The sequence below is a fragment of the Fusarium musae genome, chromosome 2 (genome assembly GCF_019915245.1).
Source record: "Fusarium musae strain F31 chromosome 2, whole genome shotgun sequence".
NCBI classification, from domain to species: domain Eukaryota; kingdom Fungi; phylum Ascomycota; class Sordariomycetes; order Hypocreales; family Nectriaceae; genus Fusarium; species Fusarium musae.
The window spans coordinates 3,757,518-3,772,696 of NC_058388.1; the positions used below are offsets into that span (position 1 = coordinate 3,757,518).

Genomic DNA, 15,179 nt, shown 5'->3' on the forward strand with positions numbered 1-15,179 from the left:
GATAGACAGATAGACAGCTCCATGATCAACCCATCGGCTTGTCTGACGTGCTGTGAGTTTAGAAAAGCAATTAATTAGACAGGAAATCAAAACAAGAGCCAATCAGAGGTGGTAGCCTGATTCCGTTGCCTTGGTGAATCTCCCGTCCCAGGTGAACAAGGCAAAGTGCTTTCGCAAGTGCCCTGCACGCACAGATGATCAGCAGCCTCAGCATCAACCGCATCCGCCATCAGCTGCCACATCTTTCAAGGTCTAAATCAAGGAATGACTTTCAGATACGGACGGGTACCAGTGTGGGAATAGACAAGGGCAATCAAGGCTGTTCCTGGCCCCGTGCGTAGCGAGAATGGCGTTTAGCTGGGACTACCACAAAGATCAAGGCTTTCCACTGACCGAGATGTCAGTATGATGAGAAAATGCAAATAGCAAAACAAGTAGTTCGTGATACGCTCGGCAAACAGCTTTGCCGTTGAGATACAATGGGTCAGTCGACTGACCCCATCTGTCAAGATCTACAATCGGAACTCTTTGGCCTGTAAACCAGAGCGCTCGGACGAGGGCAGTACGTAATCTTCAAGGGCTCCTGGCAACCCGGTTGATAGATCACAACCTAACTAACCTTGATAAGTCCTGGGGTCATTGTTTTGGTGAATGGGTTTGTTGTGGTCGTGTTCTCGACCTCGTAATCTCTGACCTGGTCAGGCTGATGGGCCAGGTGGCCTGCCAGCTCACCCTGGACAGATCTCAGGTCAACCAACTGGGGAAGAAGAAAAAAAAGAAAGCAACGGATAAGAACTCAATAAAACCCGCAAATGCAAGCAAAATACCTAACACAATCCAACACCACACAACAGATTCGCGCTCCGCCATACTGTATACAGCATCGTATTATATCTTTCTGGGCTCTTGTGGCACATAGCAGTTGACGACTGGTTCTAGCCCCGATTCATCATGCAAGCCATGTCTCACCTGTACGATAGTTTACACGGTTGGTGTGAATTAGTGAGGTTGAGAGTGGATAGATATAAACCTGCTTTGTTTGTGACAAGCGTTGGCGGCGGATGGCTCGGCACTATCGTATAGTAATATGAATTCATGATTATTGCATGCGGAAACTATCGTGTCGTTTAAACTCCCTACCTTAACTTTAGTTATTGTGGTGTTTCAATGGATGGTACCGTTGATCTAGGTCCCGCCCCTTCTTGAGATCGATCTGTTTGTTGGTGGCTGCCTACTACAGCAGCCTCGTTGTCTCTCAGTGGATATGATTGGTCTCCGACTTACACCAGATCAAGGTACAGCTGTGTATGGGTTGCAGAGAAATCACCAAAAACTTTGTACAGCAACACAAATGCAAAATTGATCATGCATCTTACGATAATTTCTAGGCGACAGCTGCGCTAGAAACCTTTGTTCAAGACATATCATCGAATCTCCTGGCTGTGAAGCTTTCCCGCTCATGTGTCGCTGACCTCTTGGACCGGTACAGACGTTCCGCCATGCCGTCGATAAGAGATACCTGCTGATTGAAGCTGACTCGGGCCTATGAATTGTATTCTCAAAGTGGCCAGCCGGTTATCATCCGAATCCTGACCTGCAGCTGCCCGCTGACCACCAAACGGTAGCAATGCTTATTGTAACTCAGCCGGTCGCTAATCGACTGGGGTATCTTCCTGTTCGCAGCGTTTGATGGTGTGAACAATTTCTAGCTAGCTTCTCTTCAGAGTTTGGCAAATGTCCGAAGAAACGGCTCTCGTGATAGTTATCTATGATGCCTGGCCAAGGCCATCGATACTTGATTTTCGAATGCGCAACCGCCAAGGCCGTTAGATTGTCGCGGCCATTGAGCAAGACATCGTGCCGCCCGCTGTAACCGTTACTCATCCCTTGACCTCCACTTTGGTGTTCGCCTCCCCCGCTCTCAAGCCTGGAGGCCATCCTGGTAAAGGCGCTTGGTGAGTTCGGGCATGGGAGGATTGAAGATCATCGATATGGAGCTTCGGGAATATGCACAATTGCAAGAGAAAGTCGAGTCTCTCTCACATGATGGAGTTGTCCTTCCAACATGAATTAGGTTCGACGCTTGATGCCACTTGATCAAGATCGCTCGCTTGCGTCTTCCTCCGTCTGTCGTGGGCTTGCAGCGCTTTTGTCTGCATGCACAAGTGCACCTTAGGTGCAGGTACACGGCGTACACTGAGGGTGGCATGGGCAGGGTTGTTAAGTGGCCCCTGACAGAAACAGCAGACGAATAACAGAGGCCTGCAGCGCCCAACAGAGCAGCAGCAAGCGTTCGCAGTGCCACGAACGAACAAAGAGCCAGGGGATACTTGTAGTCGACCTGCGAGGTCACAGTGCAGATGTGGACTTGGAGTCTCATGTACCGATATTGACAGTACCGGTCATGAGATGGTGACCGCCATGAAAGTGCACCACTGCATTTGATGAAGATCAATATCCATGATGGTAATGCTATCCTGTTTCAGTAAGATTGGGCGAGGAGCAGAAGGGTTTGTTCATGGCTGATAGCGCAAAAAAACAACAACAACGATTATGCTCCTGTCAGATTGTCACGGATAGCAGAGATAGATTAATTGATATTTGACAGCATAAGATGGCATATCCGAAAATTATTATCGTCCAGTCAAGACAATAACAAGAAGAATGACCGCTTGGTGCAATTTGCCTCAAGGACAACACAGTGCGGGTCAGGTTTTGGGGTGGATAAAAAAAGAGAGCTCCACCGCCAAGCGGAGTTGAGGAGGCCCGGCCGCCCCTGGAGAGGCAGAATTGATGAAGGGAAGGAAACCCAGGTCTAGCGAAGGGTGCCTGGGTGCTTTACCGCTGCCGCCTTGGAAGAACGAAAGTCAGAACAAACGACAAACGCAAGGACTACCTATCTGAGGTATATGTGGTTTTGATAAGACTCCCTTGGGCACAGCATGCAACTATGCCCAGATATTCTCCACGTTTAGTAAGTGTTTTCACAATGCATCAGACTGCACACATGTTACCAAAAAGTAGCATAGTTCATCACACACAATCCCTTTTGGGCTCCCTCGGCTTCTTGATCGGGTCACCCTAACACCGAGTCGATTCATGAACCGCCTTCCACTGGCATCCACCCGATCCAATCTTGGCAGCCAACACGGGCAGCTGGAGTCCCCGAGAGAGGTGGCGCCCCTTGGCCATGTCGTGTCTCTGTCGAGTGTGGACTGTGGATGCCAGGGCGGATTGTCCAGGACCACGCCAGCAAGCCAGGCCAGGTACCTGGACTAAGGAACTAAGGAACTAGGGATTAGGGATCATGAACTAACTACCAAGACTAGGGGGCCTATCTTCGGGCCTGGGGCCTGGCCAAAGTTGGAAGGAAGCCCAGAAGAGCAGAGCAGAGCAGAGCAGAGCAGAGCAGAGCAGAGCAGAGCAGAGCAGAGCAGAGCAGAGCAGAGCAGAGGTACTAGAGATGCATGTCCTCCCTGGCCATTTCCGGCCGTCCATTCGCATCGTGTTGGCTGCAGCGGTACCTGCCCATACGTACCCCCATCACAGTTGGCAGTGGGGACCCCTTGCACTTGCATATACACTTGCGCTTGCTGGGCGTGGCTGAACACAAGTGCATTTGGCTTGACCTCTTTCCCTCTGGCCTGCCTTTTATCACGAAATCGCGTTTTATCTCCCCCCCTCCCCCGTCCCGTCCCGTCCTCTCTTCTTCATCTCTCCGGCCGCACCTCAAATCGAAAACGCCGCCTTTGCGAGCGAAGATTTTCTTTCTTCCTCCTCCCGACCTCTTCTTTCTTGGTGCGATTCCAGTTGCTCTCTTGTTTTTGTAGAGTTGCGCTGGTCTTGGCCGTCCACTCCTTTTCTTTACATACCATAGTTTTAACATCCGCCATTCGAGTTGTTCGTCCACCCAATTTTCCGCGATTCATCTCGACGACTTTCAAGCCTGTTGCTGCCGTGTTATCTGGTCCGTTGCCCCAGTACGACTTGTTCGCCATTATTTGTAGCAATATTGTTTTCTCGAAGCCGACACTCTTTGCCTTTTTTGCGTGCTCAATCTCAATCTCAAGATCTGTACTGATCGATGCTTGTGACGCCTCAGACGCGACTCTCTTCGAAATTACCAACAACATTGCTATACACTTGCTCGATTCGAATAATTAAGCGAGCCCGGCGGTTCTGGAACGGTTGCCTTGCTTGTCCTATGAACCTTTAATTCCCACATTGTTGTCCATCACTTCATTGCCGCTGCGCGGCTGAGGAGAAGATGGCAACCGCATTTGGCCCCGAGCGGCTAAACCGTCCAACTCCCGGTTCAGCGTTCGACAGCCCTTCCGATCGATTTGCTTCCTCAATGAATTCATTTGCTGGCCCTCAATCCGTTGAATCACAGGCTCAGCTCGATGAGCCACCGCCAAACCCCCCATTCGTCTTTCCAGCCAAACCGCCTGCCCCGGCGTCCGCGCCCTCTTCCTTCTCGCGAGCGACCGGTCGTCGTCCCATGTCGGCCATCGAGACTCCCAACTTCAGCTTCGGGTTTCCTGCTGAGAATGCAGACGGACAGTCTCGTTCGGCATTGCCTGACTTTAGTTTCAACCCTGGTGCTCTACTTTCGCCAGATCGTGAGAACAACTTTCTCCTGACTCCTCCAATCTCACCTCATTCTCCCAGAAACATTGCATCATCACAGCGACCCGGCGGCCATGGACATCGAAGGGGTGGGAGTGAATTTGTTGGGGGACGTCTCCGTGAAGGCAACTCGATCGCCATCATGAGCACTAGTCCTACCAAGTCAGAGAGTGGACTCGTAACACCAACATTTCAACCACCTAGAAGAGGCCATCGAAGAGGAATTTCAGGCGCCATCTCAACAAATGACTTACCAATTCTCCAGCCTCCCGTCTTTGATGCCGCCGGTCGAGGAAGCAGCGCACCGACTAGCCCGACCACCTTCGGCCAGCCCAGCAACCAACCATCTCTACCCCTAGATGAGAAGGTTGTACCTGAGCCCGAATCTGCTCCTGAGCCCGAGGCGCCAAAGGAAACTGAGAAGCCTGTTTCAGTCCCTTCACCCAGCGGAAGCCCCAAGCAACCTAAGGCTCGTGTTGGCTTCTCTGACACGCTTGAGTTTATCCCACGACCTTTGTCCCTCGTCTCTAATGAGACTTCCAGTACAGTAACAGCGCGACCTGGACACTCTGTATCTGGCAGCATATCATCAATTGTTTCAGCTGCATCTCACAACGGTCGGGATAGTCCTTCGCCATTATCTCAAACATCAACTCGCGAACTCTCAGATTCGAGGCCAAGCACCGCAGGTGCTATCCTCGAGCGTACTCCCGATCAAGCTGACACGCCATCTTCACCAAGGCGTCGAAATTCCATCCCAACATTACTCAATTTTGCTGAGGCTCCCAAAGCGGAGGATCCTGAACCAAGCCCGACAAGGAAGCGCTGGTCATTTTTCGTTCGAGACTCATCTGCTGGAAACACATCACCTGGCAAGAGACCACAGAGCGCCGGGTCAATTGATCTGCTAACAAAGGCATTCCCCGTGACTGGACATGGAGTTGAGCCAGTTGGTGAAAGTGCTGAAGTCACTCCCGTCAAGAGTAAGAGCAGCAAAAAGAGTAAGAAGAAAAAGAAGAAGGTGAAAGGCTGGGCTGGGGCTATACTGCCACGAAAGCCTAAATCTCACAGCAAGCGATCAAAATCTGAGGGCAGTCGGCCTCCAACTCCACCAGCTCCTAGAGTCGCTCGATACGAGGGCGAGGATGCCATGTATGGAGAGCCTGAATTGTTGGAAATCTCGACACCAACTCTTACAGTCACCGAATCTCCCGACATTCCTCAAGATGAAGCTCCGAAGCGATCAGCAGATGAATCATCATATCCTATGATCGACCTCGACGCAGCTCTCGGCCCCTTCAACACTCCGCTACCACTCAATCCAGAGTGGGAGGCAGCGCAACGAGCTGCTGGTGGTGCCGGTAAGCGGCGGCTTCATAGTGCTCAAGGCATGAAGGGCTTCAGTGGCCCTGGTATGCATTATCATCGCCGAGCAGAATCTGCTCCCGATCTACCTCCATTTGATCCAGGCCGTGCTGGCATCCACCGCTACAACAGTAGCTCAACAATGGCCGATGTTTTCGAAGAAGATGAGGAGGATGACGACGAAAATGCCAGATCTGGGACAACAGATGACTCTTCTGAAGAAGAGACTGACTCTGACAGTGATGCTACACCCCCAGCTGCTGTTACAAGAGACCCTCTACGTGACTCGCAAGACAAGCTTTCAATACACAGCTCAAGCCAGCCGAATCAGGCCATGAGGCGAACTACCTCGAGCCTGAGTGACAAGGACCAAATATCTGCGAGCACGGTGCGGGGTGAGCGCTCGAGGTCATCTTTACACGAAAGCGTTATCGCCGAGGAGATGCCAAGCGTGATTTTCCGATCCCCTTTCATGCCTGCTGAGCGACCTGAGGCTACCGATTCCACCCCTTCTTCATTGAGGAGGTTCTCAGGCACCAAGGATCTTTCACCTGGTGAAGTCAGCCCGTTGCATCTTCCTGCACCAGCCAATGTTCCGAATAGCCCTTATGCCATGAGCTACTCTTCTTCTTTCCCGTCTCCCCGGTCACCCATGTCTGTTGAGGTTCAGCGAATCTCAACAGCTCCCTCATCAGTCACGGACGAGAACAACTTTCGCTCTTTGCTCTTGATGGGAGAGCCTGGACCCGAGGTTCGAGTTTCGGTGGATTATGATATTCCCTCATTGACATCTAGCAATTCTACAATGACGAGGGAAAGCATGTTCCTACCCAGTCAGCGCCAATCACAACCCACTCTCCGAGAACCTCGACCAGTTTCGGTCTCCTCTGCTGCTTTTGGACGACGTCGATCAAGTCTTGCCAGCCTCAGCCGTCTCATCAGTAGCTCTCATGGTGAACGGAGCAAGCTCTCAATGGAGGTCACACTGGACAATGACGAGAATCACAAGAAAGCAAAGAGTAGCCGAACGAAGAAACTGGGTCGAATGATGCAGTTTTGGAAACCCGCTAAGGAGAAAGAGGGTGAGGCGAAGTAATGAATGAGATATGCGACTTGAAGAAACTCTACAGCGTTGGCGTTCTATGACTGCCGTTGCATTTGCACGGTGCATGTACAATATTCTTTATGGCATCCCACAACCGAGAGGCCTTACTCGACAGCCTTACCAAGTCGACTCTATTTGGGGCCACTGCATGGAGCAATGGCCACACTAACATTATTGGTCAAGAAGCAAGGCACCAACAGACCTGGTACGGGCCTTGGATCGATGGAAACCCCAGTATTTTAGTTTAAGGAATGGAATGGGCACAGAGGTTAATGATTGCATGAATAGCATTGGTATCTGGCATTGCCTCATGTACCTGACTCCCAGGTCGACAGGGCCGATGGTTGAGTCAGATACTTGGGTAGCTTGGACTCCTCAGGGAGTTGGACACCCCAAATGTGGCATCTATGCTGCTGTCAATATGAGAAGATCTAACTAGGTATTTTGCGGAGGCGGCTGGTAAATGCACAGAACTAGTAATGAACATAGTGCTGAAATGACTTTGAGACTGAATTTTGCGACGACGTGAGGTATGCCTCGTAACCCTATTCCTGACATGATAAATGTTGGGTCTGTTTTGGGAAAAGGATGATATCGTAGAGTTTGGGAGGAAGGCGATCACATTCTCCAGGCAGGTACAAAGTCCAAATATTCAGGGGTCATTAAATCGTGAAAATGTATTCAAGAATGCTGCCACGCAGTCTCTATGTAAAACCACCTACTAGTACTATGGCGATGCGGGCACAATAATCCTTTCAAGTCAATCCTTACCATTCCAATCCGTTCCGTTCCTGAAACGCCTCAAGCAAAGCCAATTGCGTGCGTCTCGTCAGTCAAAAAGGGCAGTGTCAAAAGTCCAAAGCAACGAAGCCATCTCGCTGGAGTAACATCACTCACATCCACTTCTTGGCCATATCAGCAAAACCACCCCAAGTATCGCCACCACCGCCGCCACCGCTGTAGGAGTGCGTATCACGCTCTACGCGAACAGCGCTGTTGCCGCCGAAACCGCTTGCCATGCGGACAGCTTCACCTACGAGGCCGGAGGAGTCGCCTGTGGCAGCCTTGGAGGCGACACCGAGCATGCGCTCAATGGCGGGTGGAATACGTAGGCCGAAGCGGGCAAGAAGAGCAGTCAGAGCTCCGCCCGTGATGAGGGGCATGATAACGACGAAGAAGACCTTCCATGGGTGGCGCTTAGCCCAGTGGACGAGGTCGCGGAGGAGACGCTTGAGTTGTTTATATGTCTTCTGGACGAAGCCTTGACGTGGGGAGCGCTTGTAGTAAGACGAGCGACCTAGGTAGTCAGCCAGTCAGCAACCTTTGGATTCCGAGGTATGAGGCTGGGAGGGAGGGAGGATGAGAATTACTGTTTCCAAAGAAGCTGGAGCGGCTGTTATTACCGCCAAGGCCAAAGAATGAAGAGCGCGAGGAATTGTGCTTGCCGTAGCGATCTCCGCCAAAGAAGGAGTCTGCCATATCGGCGAAGCCACCACGACCACGCTCACGGGAGCTAGAGCGGGAGCGGGATCGCGAACGGCGCTTCTTGTGAGAGCGAGAGGATTTGTGACGGCGAGATCTGCCTGAGAGGACGGAGGCACCGTCGTTCCAGTCGAGGAAGCCCATATTTTTTTGAGAATTCTCGGTGGGAAGTTTTTTTGGTGGTGAGATTTCAGAATGAGAGAGAGGGAAAACCTCAGACTGTGCGCATTCGAGAAAGGAAAGGCGCTATCAAATCAATTGAAGAATTGTGTCGTCGTTGATTGATCGTCACTTCGAATCTGAGGAAAATCAGGATCGAGGCAAGGAGAATGGACTAAAGGGATGTGATGTGCGCTGCTGCTGCGAACGAAACCAATGCAGATGCAAGTCAGAGCTGTATGTACTGTAAGAGTGAGGTACAGTAGTGTCAAGTCTCGGAGGGGCCACGGCGGGCACGCACGCACGCACGGGACACACACGCGATGATCCTTAGGTCTTCACCGTAAATTCGAGTGGCTGGAGATACGATTCGCGCGTTTCAGGGGTCTCTTTTGGCTACTCCACCACTGTACGTTAGAACCCCTGAGAGCTGGGAGTGTCGTCCAGTTGGAGTCTTTTCCTATTCTTTTAGCTTGGAGCTTGGCTTTGTTGAGTTTTGATTCTCTGCTGCAGTCTGCGCATCTCGCGGCGAACTGGCCTGAACAGGAAGAGTGAGGGGCTGAAAATTGAAGACGCCCGCCTGCAGGGGGTGTTGATTGATGATCGATCCTCCACAGTGGAATTGACGAACGATATGCGAGAGTCGCTTCGAGCAGCACGGTTCAGTATTGTTGACTTGCTCTATGAGGTGATTGATTGATCAAGGCGTAAGTTAAATATTTATTCGTGAATTCTCAAAAACGGTACAACCCCTGTGTACAGTACCTATCCACTTGTCTTGTCTGGGTCTTGCTTGTGTTACAGAGGTTGAGTAGAAATATCCCGGCTGGATTGCATGATAGATACATGAGCACACGTACGCACGACTTTATACCACCGACAACAACGACAACGTCTTGCTGTAAATGTAACTGTAACTGTAACTGTAACTGTTACCGTTACAGCACATACTTTGCCACGGAGAAAGAACCACTTATGTAAAAACCAGCAGACGGTGAAGCCCGAGGCTACAGCAATTCAACAGTTCGCGTATTCTACAGCAGAAACCTAACTCGCTACCTCTTTTTTTTTTTTTTAGCGAGGGCCCGACCTACATGGATGAGTCAAACCAGTTGCCAACTCAACCATGGATGCTCAACTTCGCTGTTCTGTTCAGAATTTTCACAAACTGACTCACAAAATGTTGAATACTTGAACCAACCGTGAGACACGTTGAAAGTGACCCGTAGGGCTGAAAAAAGCCAAAATGGAGACCTTGCGTGCCGTCCCGCTGTGGCCCACGTTTGAAAGAGGAGAGTGCGCGATCGTGCAAAAAAGAAAATCCCCGTGCTGAGAAGAGAAACCTTACACCGCCAATGCTTACTTAGATCGTGAGTTTAAAGTGTTTCCATAAATACTTGTTCAGCTGCTTAGTGCCACGTTCTAGAGTACTCTGGAGACTTTGGCTGATAATATCCACAAGTTGGGCGTCATATGGAGAGAGTTGTCAGCCAATATTCAGGCCAAGACATATGTGGCACAACAGGAGATGCTAAGTTTGAGGTGGTCAAACTTGGGCGGATCTCATTCAAGGAGCTGGCTGTATTCTTTCAATCACTGAATGGACATCAGGTGTGATCCGCATTACAATTTTGAGTCTGATTGTCTTCAAGTCAACTTGACTTGTGGTCGGTCATTTGAATGCCATTAATCGCTGATGCGATGGCTGGAGCTTTATTGAATCAAAAGACCCCATTGAAAACGTGTAGAAAAGAGAAAAGATCAAAATGGCCCCATTCAAGCGCTTATATGGCCCCATGATGTGTGTACATGGTCCATCAAACCAGAATGATCCCCTATGACTTCCTCTTCTACGATATCAAGAGGCCAGATAGACAACCAGTCATGATAAACACAAGAAGACGAGCACCTTCGCAATCTGCTCTCAGTCAATGCAAGAGAACAGGTATTTGTTTCTAATGAGACCATAGCTACAACTTGAACTTTGGATGGATAAGTAACCTCCAATTTAACCAGCAACCTTCTCTCCGTCAAAGGTACCCTAGGACCAAATATATTGCAGTAGATTCTCACCTATCCAACATTTCCCACAAGGCTCATCCATCACTCGGTATCACGCTTCATAGCTCCCCGAACCCAAACCGATCGCTCCCTTCCCAGCTTCTTCAGATCAGTTGTCCCCTTGACCTAGCCTCAAGCCTGGGAACGTACTCTCAAAGGGGGTTGGCTTGCTTGCATAGGGCTGAGACCACTGACTTGCCAAAAGAGCTATAGGGGCTTCGATTAGATATATCTTCAAGAGCAACTCATAAGTATGTGACTTACCCAGCTCGTCATCTACCAGTACTCTTTGGTACCACGGGGATACGAGATCTTGTAGTCCTTGTCATACCGTTCCACAAGATACTGCAAAATGATACCAATTTCCCAGACCTTGAGTTCGTCGCCGTGCTCATCTGTGTCGATGATGGCTGGGATACGACCGTTTGGGTTGATGGCAAGAAACCACTTCTCTTTCTGTTCGTGTTCGAATAGTTTGATTGCACGAGCCTATCTATACATATATATGGAATGAGTGAGAAGAAGACTGGTTATTTTGGGTTTATGATTCGTACATTGTACTTCAAGCCCAGTTCCTCAAGTGCAATGGAGATCTTGAGTGGATTGGGAGTGCCTTCGCAGTAGAGAGTGATCGTATTCTCGGCCGACATGATGGTCTAGGGTCTGAAGCGGAGCAAAGATTTGATGGTAGTTAGGGGTTGAAAAGTTGATGTTTTTGGTTCTGAATTCTTTATGTTTCTGCTTTGCAGACGGCTCCTGATTCATATTTACATACATCCTATTCTCACATGACTTAAAAAATCTTTCCCATTCGAAAGTCGAGATCATCATTCATCATTCTTTCCCGTATAACAACAAAACCATGACTTCTTGTACTCAAAACGGTTCATGGTATCACAAAAGAGGCTTAGGAGGATTAGGATCTGCTGACAGTCTTCTCCTTCAAGAAAGGTAATGGTAAGGCAAAAACAAAAAGGGAAAGATGGAGTAAGAATACTTGTGTATATACCAGAAACGGTAATTGGTAAACAGGAAAAGGAAAGGATCCATCGTTTGCACTATAGTGAATGAAAGCTGTTATGATTATCAATCCGGTCAGCTTCCGCGGAGCCTTCGAAATCAGACGTTCAAGAAAAAGACACTCAGCTTGTAGTGGGTCTTGCTTGGGTCGGATGGCCTCAGAATCGGACCCTAGATATTGAATCAGCTGAAAGTACTGTTTGCATTATTTCTTCAATCCATTTCCCACGAGTTTTGTCTTGTTGTGACACAATATTCAGTTGGTGTCACAATGACAGGGACGCAGGAGCCTCAAGAGAAGAAGAGTCTCCTCTTTGTTAGTGCCAATCAAACAAACTTTCCTTCACGTCGAAATAACCATGAATCAATAGATTCCGAGGTCCGTCGCCATGTTATGCGCGATATTGGCAAGGCCCGAAGAAGGCCATCAAAGGACCGCCGCTTCGTGACCAAGCGAGGATTCACACCAGGGGTATCTGGGTGGTGATTGAGGCCAGAGGTGGCATTTCCACTGTAGAAAATAATCAAGACCTATTTGTCATGATATGTTGGTATGCGCGAAGTCCTTCTGATACTTTATTACTCATATTAGCAGCGATTTAATGGTCCTCCAGGGTCGATATCACAGCAGCACTTCTGCATAACACGAAGCCCTTTTTTCCACTACCGACGAACGTGGACGCATTCGCTCGCCCAGGCCTGAGCACGCTCCCAGATCCTCTTTCTGGTCTTTTGAAAGGCGATATATTATATGGTGAACGCTCTCTGGCGGTTCTTGCATGTATGGGAGACTTGAATGCCCTTGCGACATTCCTCCAGGCCGAGCAGGTGACCAAGGGCAATGGCATCTGGAACGACGAAGAGCAAATGGGTCTCCTTTCGAACGCAATCGCGCACGACTTATCGAATCAACAGGAACTAGAACCTCCACAGCCTGATGCACCTTTTGAAATAATTTTAGAGTCACTTCGGCTTGGGGCTATCATCTGGACTATACAGGTGAAGCAACGGTGCCACTCTTATCCCGGGACTGCTCAAGCACACATCACAACACTCCTCGGAATAATACCAAATGACGCGGGAGCTGGTAATCCATGGAATTGCAGCGCATACCTGCGGGTTGTTCGTCTCTGGCTCCTGGTTCTCTGTAGTGTCAGTGAACCTAGGAGCCAGGACTATTCGACCTTGATGCGAATAATAGCTTCTGAAAGGAAAGAATTGAACCTGATGACTTGGAGCCAGCCTCTTTCTTTCCTAAAGAGAATGCCCTGGATCTATTAGAGGAACGTGCCGGACGTGAGCATCTCGTGATGCTGTTCAGGGGTATATTCGAGAACATGATGAGTCCATCCTCCACACCAGGATATCAAAGTTCCCCTCCCGACTTTACTTACCTATTTCTATAACATATGCACAATTTTGAACTCAAATATCATCCAGTGCTTCGTATGGCTCTGGTAATGGTCAATGCTAAAGCAGTGCCACCTGGTTAGATACCAGAACACCCCCCTGATCAAAGCTTTTCTCTTTGCCCTCTGTGATTGAAGGGATCTAGCTGCAGCCCAAGCTTGATTCTGATCGTGAATCACTATCAAATGCATCGCATATATGACGTGGCAGCTGATTCACTGACGACGGACGACGGACGACGGACGATCTAAGAGACAAAAACATCCACAATTATACAATCTTCCTCTCTTCTTACGTCTTTATGCATCCTTTTCCTTCCATGGATTTCCAGTTGCTTCCTTTGTTTCCTTAGATTCTCTCCGCCACTATATATACCCTTCTGCTTTTCATTCTCTCCTCTGATTTTCTTCTCTCGCATCCTCTCATTCGCATCCAACCTTCGCCGGTGTTGGATCACAGCCTCACAACTCACATCATAAGACGCTTCAAGGTAAGCTGTATGATATGGATACTCTATGATTCATTTAATGATTATTCTCATTAGGCGCCTGGTTATAGCGCTCTGCGTCTCAATTATTGTGGCTTCGAAACACTGCCTCACGCATAAAGCAATAGAATTTAGCTTGAGTCTTTTGGTCCGATTCGGCTTATGGTATGTCACTTCCATTCTGATACTAATGATATCTATCTCTGACAGTCTTTCTAGAGCCCGTTTTATCATACTATAGCTGTAACTGTTGCATTCAAGGTTATCGTGGTCATCTCTGTGGTATGTTTCTCCGTACCGTCATCCATTTTCTCTTCCTAATGAAACATTGCCATAGCAGTACCAATCTCGATAGCTTCCCCTTCAAGAAGAGGCCATCTTGACTTCCAAGTTGGGGTCACTCTCATCTTTTCGCCTTCTTTGGTACCATTATAGTCTCCAGTTGCATCATGGAAGACCGCAATTCGCCCACCCGTCATCAGTCTCCAAAAGCTGCTTAGGAAGCGGCCGAGGAGAACACCAAAGCATCACCGCCTTCTCATGAGCCTCAAGAGTGGTCAACCACAAGCACCGATGCCCCCATTGAATCGTCTTCATCAAACACAACTCCGGGTGTCATGACCCCAAAGCCCGTGCCATCAGATAGCGAATCCGATCTTGAGGGGTCATCCTCGGTCTCTCTCGAAAATGTCGTCCTGGATCTTAAAGAAAGGATCCGCGAATTGGAATGCCAGCTACGAGGATGCTGTGAAACCAGTTCGGTTCTGACGACTCCGTACGCGTCTTTGAAGCGAAAGATGCAGGAGGAGCTTTATGACCCCATTTCCAAGATGAAATCGGCGTCTGAGGTCAGCCTGGAGATGGGCTCATTCTCCACGGAAGTTGCGGGTCGATATATGAGTGTCGTCCACAATGAGGTGTTCCGCATCGCAGGAAGAGCTGGGCTCATCAACCCAGCCGACTTTGACGTGGGATCAGACGGGGTCGTCGGTCTGTTGAAACACGCCTTGGAAAAGGTATATCCAGACGACAAGTCCTAGACCGTTGCTGAAGACGTTGCCAACGGACCGCCGTGCACTGAGACAACACTACAATGGCATCGATACCCAGTGGCCGGGTAGAGGGTATTGTTTTCACGACTGGGTTTGGAGGAAGACTTTTTCGGACATGAGTCTTGAGGGTTAGGACAGCCATGCTTTCTACTTTGGGGTCATTTGACAACAGGGAATTTGCTTTCTCTTTTGGGTGCATATGAAGATCATCTTGAGGCCATCTCAAAGCCATAGAGTCACTCTTTAATGGGGCCTTGGAAAATTTGTCACAGGCACTGCTGAACAGTACGAAAAGTTCATGTTAGATGCAGTATTAAGGGCTATACGATCCTTCGTCCACTAGCCCGGTTTGTCTATTGTATCTCAAATACTCGCTGGTGCTTTTCCTTATCCTTTCTAAATTGCATTC

The 15,179-nt window shown here is 49.2% G+C and overlaps 4 protein-coding genes across 4 annotated transcripts; 2 read left to right on the forward strand and 2 right to left on the reverse strand.

Annotated features, from left to right (window-relative positions):
- Window positions 1–4,267: 4,267 nt before the first annotated feature.
- Window positions 4,268–7,090, forward strand: J7337_003045 (uncharacterized protein; the record flags this gene model as incomplete). Its single annotated transcript, XM_044820768.1, has 1 exon — window positions 4,268–7,090. One exon carries the CDS (start codon window positions 4,268–4,270, stop codon window positions 7,088–7,090), a length of 2,823 nt encoding a protein of 940 aa, XP_044685068.1.
- A 902-nt stretch (window positions 7,091–7,992) lies between these two features.
- Window positions 7,993–8,725, reverse strand: J7337_003046 (uncharacterized protein; the record flags this gene model as incomplete). Its single annotated transcript, XM_044820769.1, has 2 exons — window positions 7,993–8,396; window positions 8,470–8,725. The coding sequence occupies 2 exons, from the start codon at window positions 8,723–8,725 to the stop codon at window positions 7,993–7,995; spliced, it is 660 nt and encodes a 219-aa protein (XP_044685069.1).
- A 2,352-nt stretch (window positions 8,726–11,077) lies between these two features.
- On the reverse strand, window positions 11,078–11,451 carry J7337_003047 (uncharacterized protein; the record flags this gene model as incomplete). The annotated part of the gene is made up of 2 exons (XM_044820770.1): window positions 11,078–11,290; window positions 11,356–11,451. The coding sequence occupies 2 exons, from the start codon at window positions 11,449–11,451 to the stop codon at window positions 11,078–11,080; spliced, it is 309 nt and encodes a 102-aa protein (XP_044685070.1).
- Window positions 11,452–14,335: 2,884 nt separating this feature from the next.
- On the forward strand, window positions 14,336–14,758 carry J7337_003048 (uncharacterized protein; the record flags this gene model as incomplete). Its single annotated transcript, XM_044820771.1, has 1 exon — window positions 14,336–14,758. The coding sequence occupies one exon, from the start codon at window positions 14,336–14,338 to the stop codon at window positions 14,756–14,758; it is 423 nt and encodes a 140-aa protein (XP_044685071.1).
- Between the last annotated feature and the right edge of the window lie 421 nt (window positions 14,759–15,179).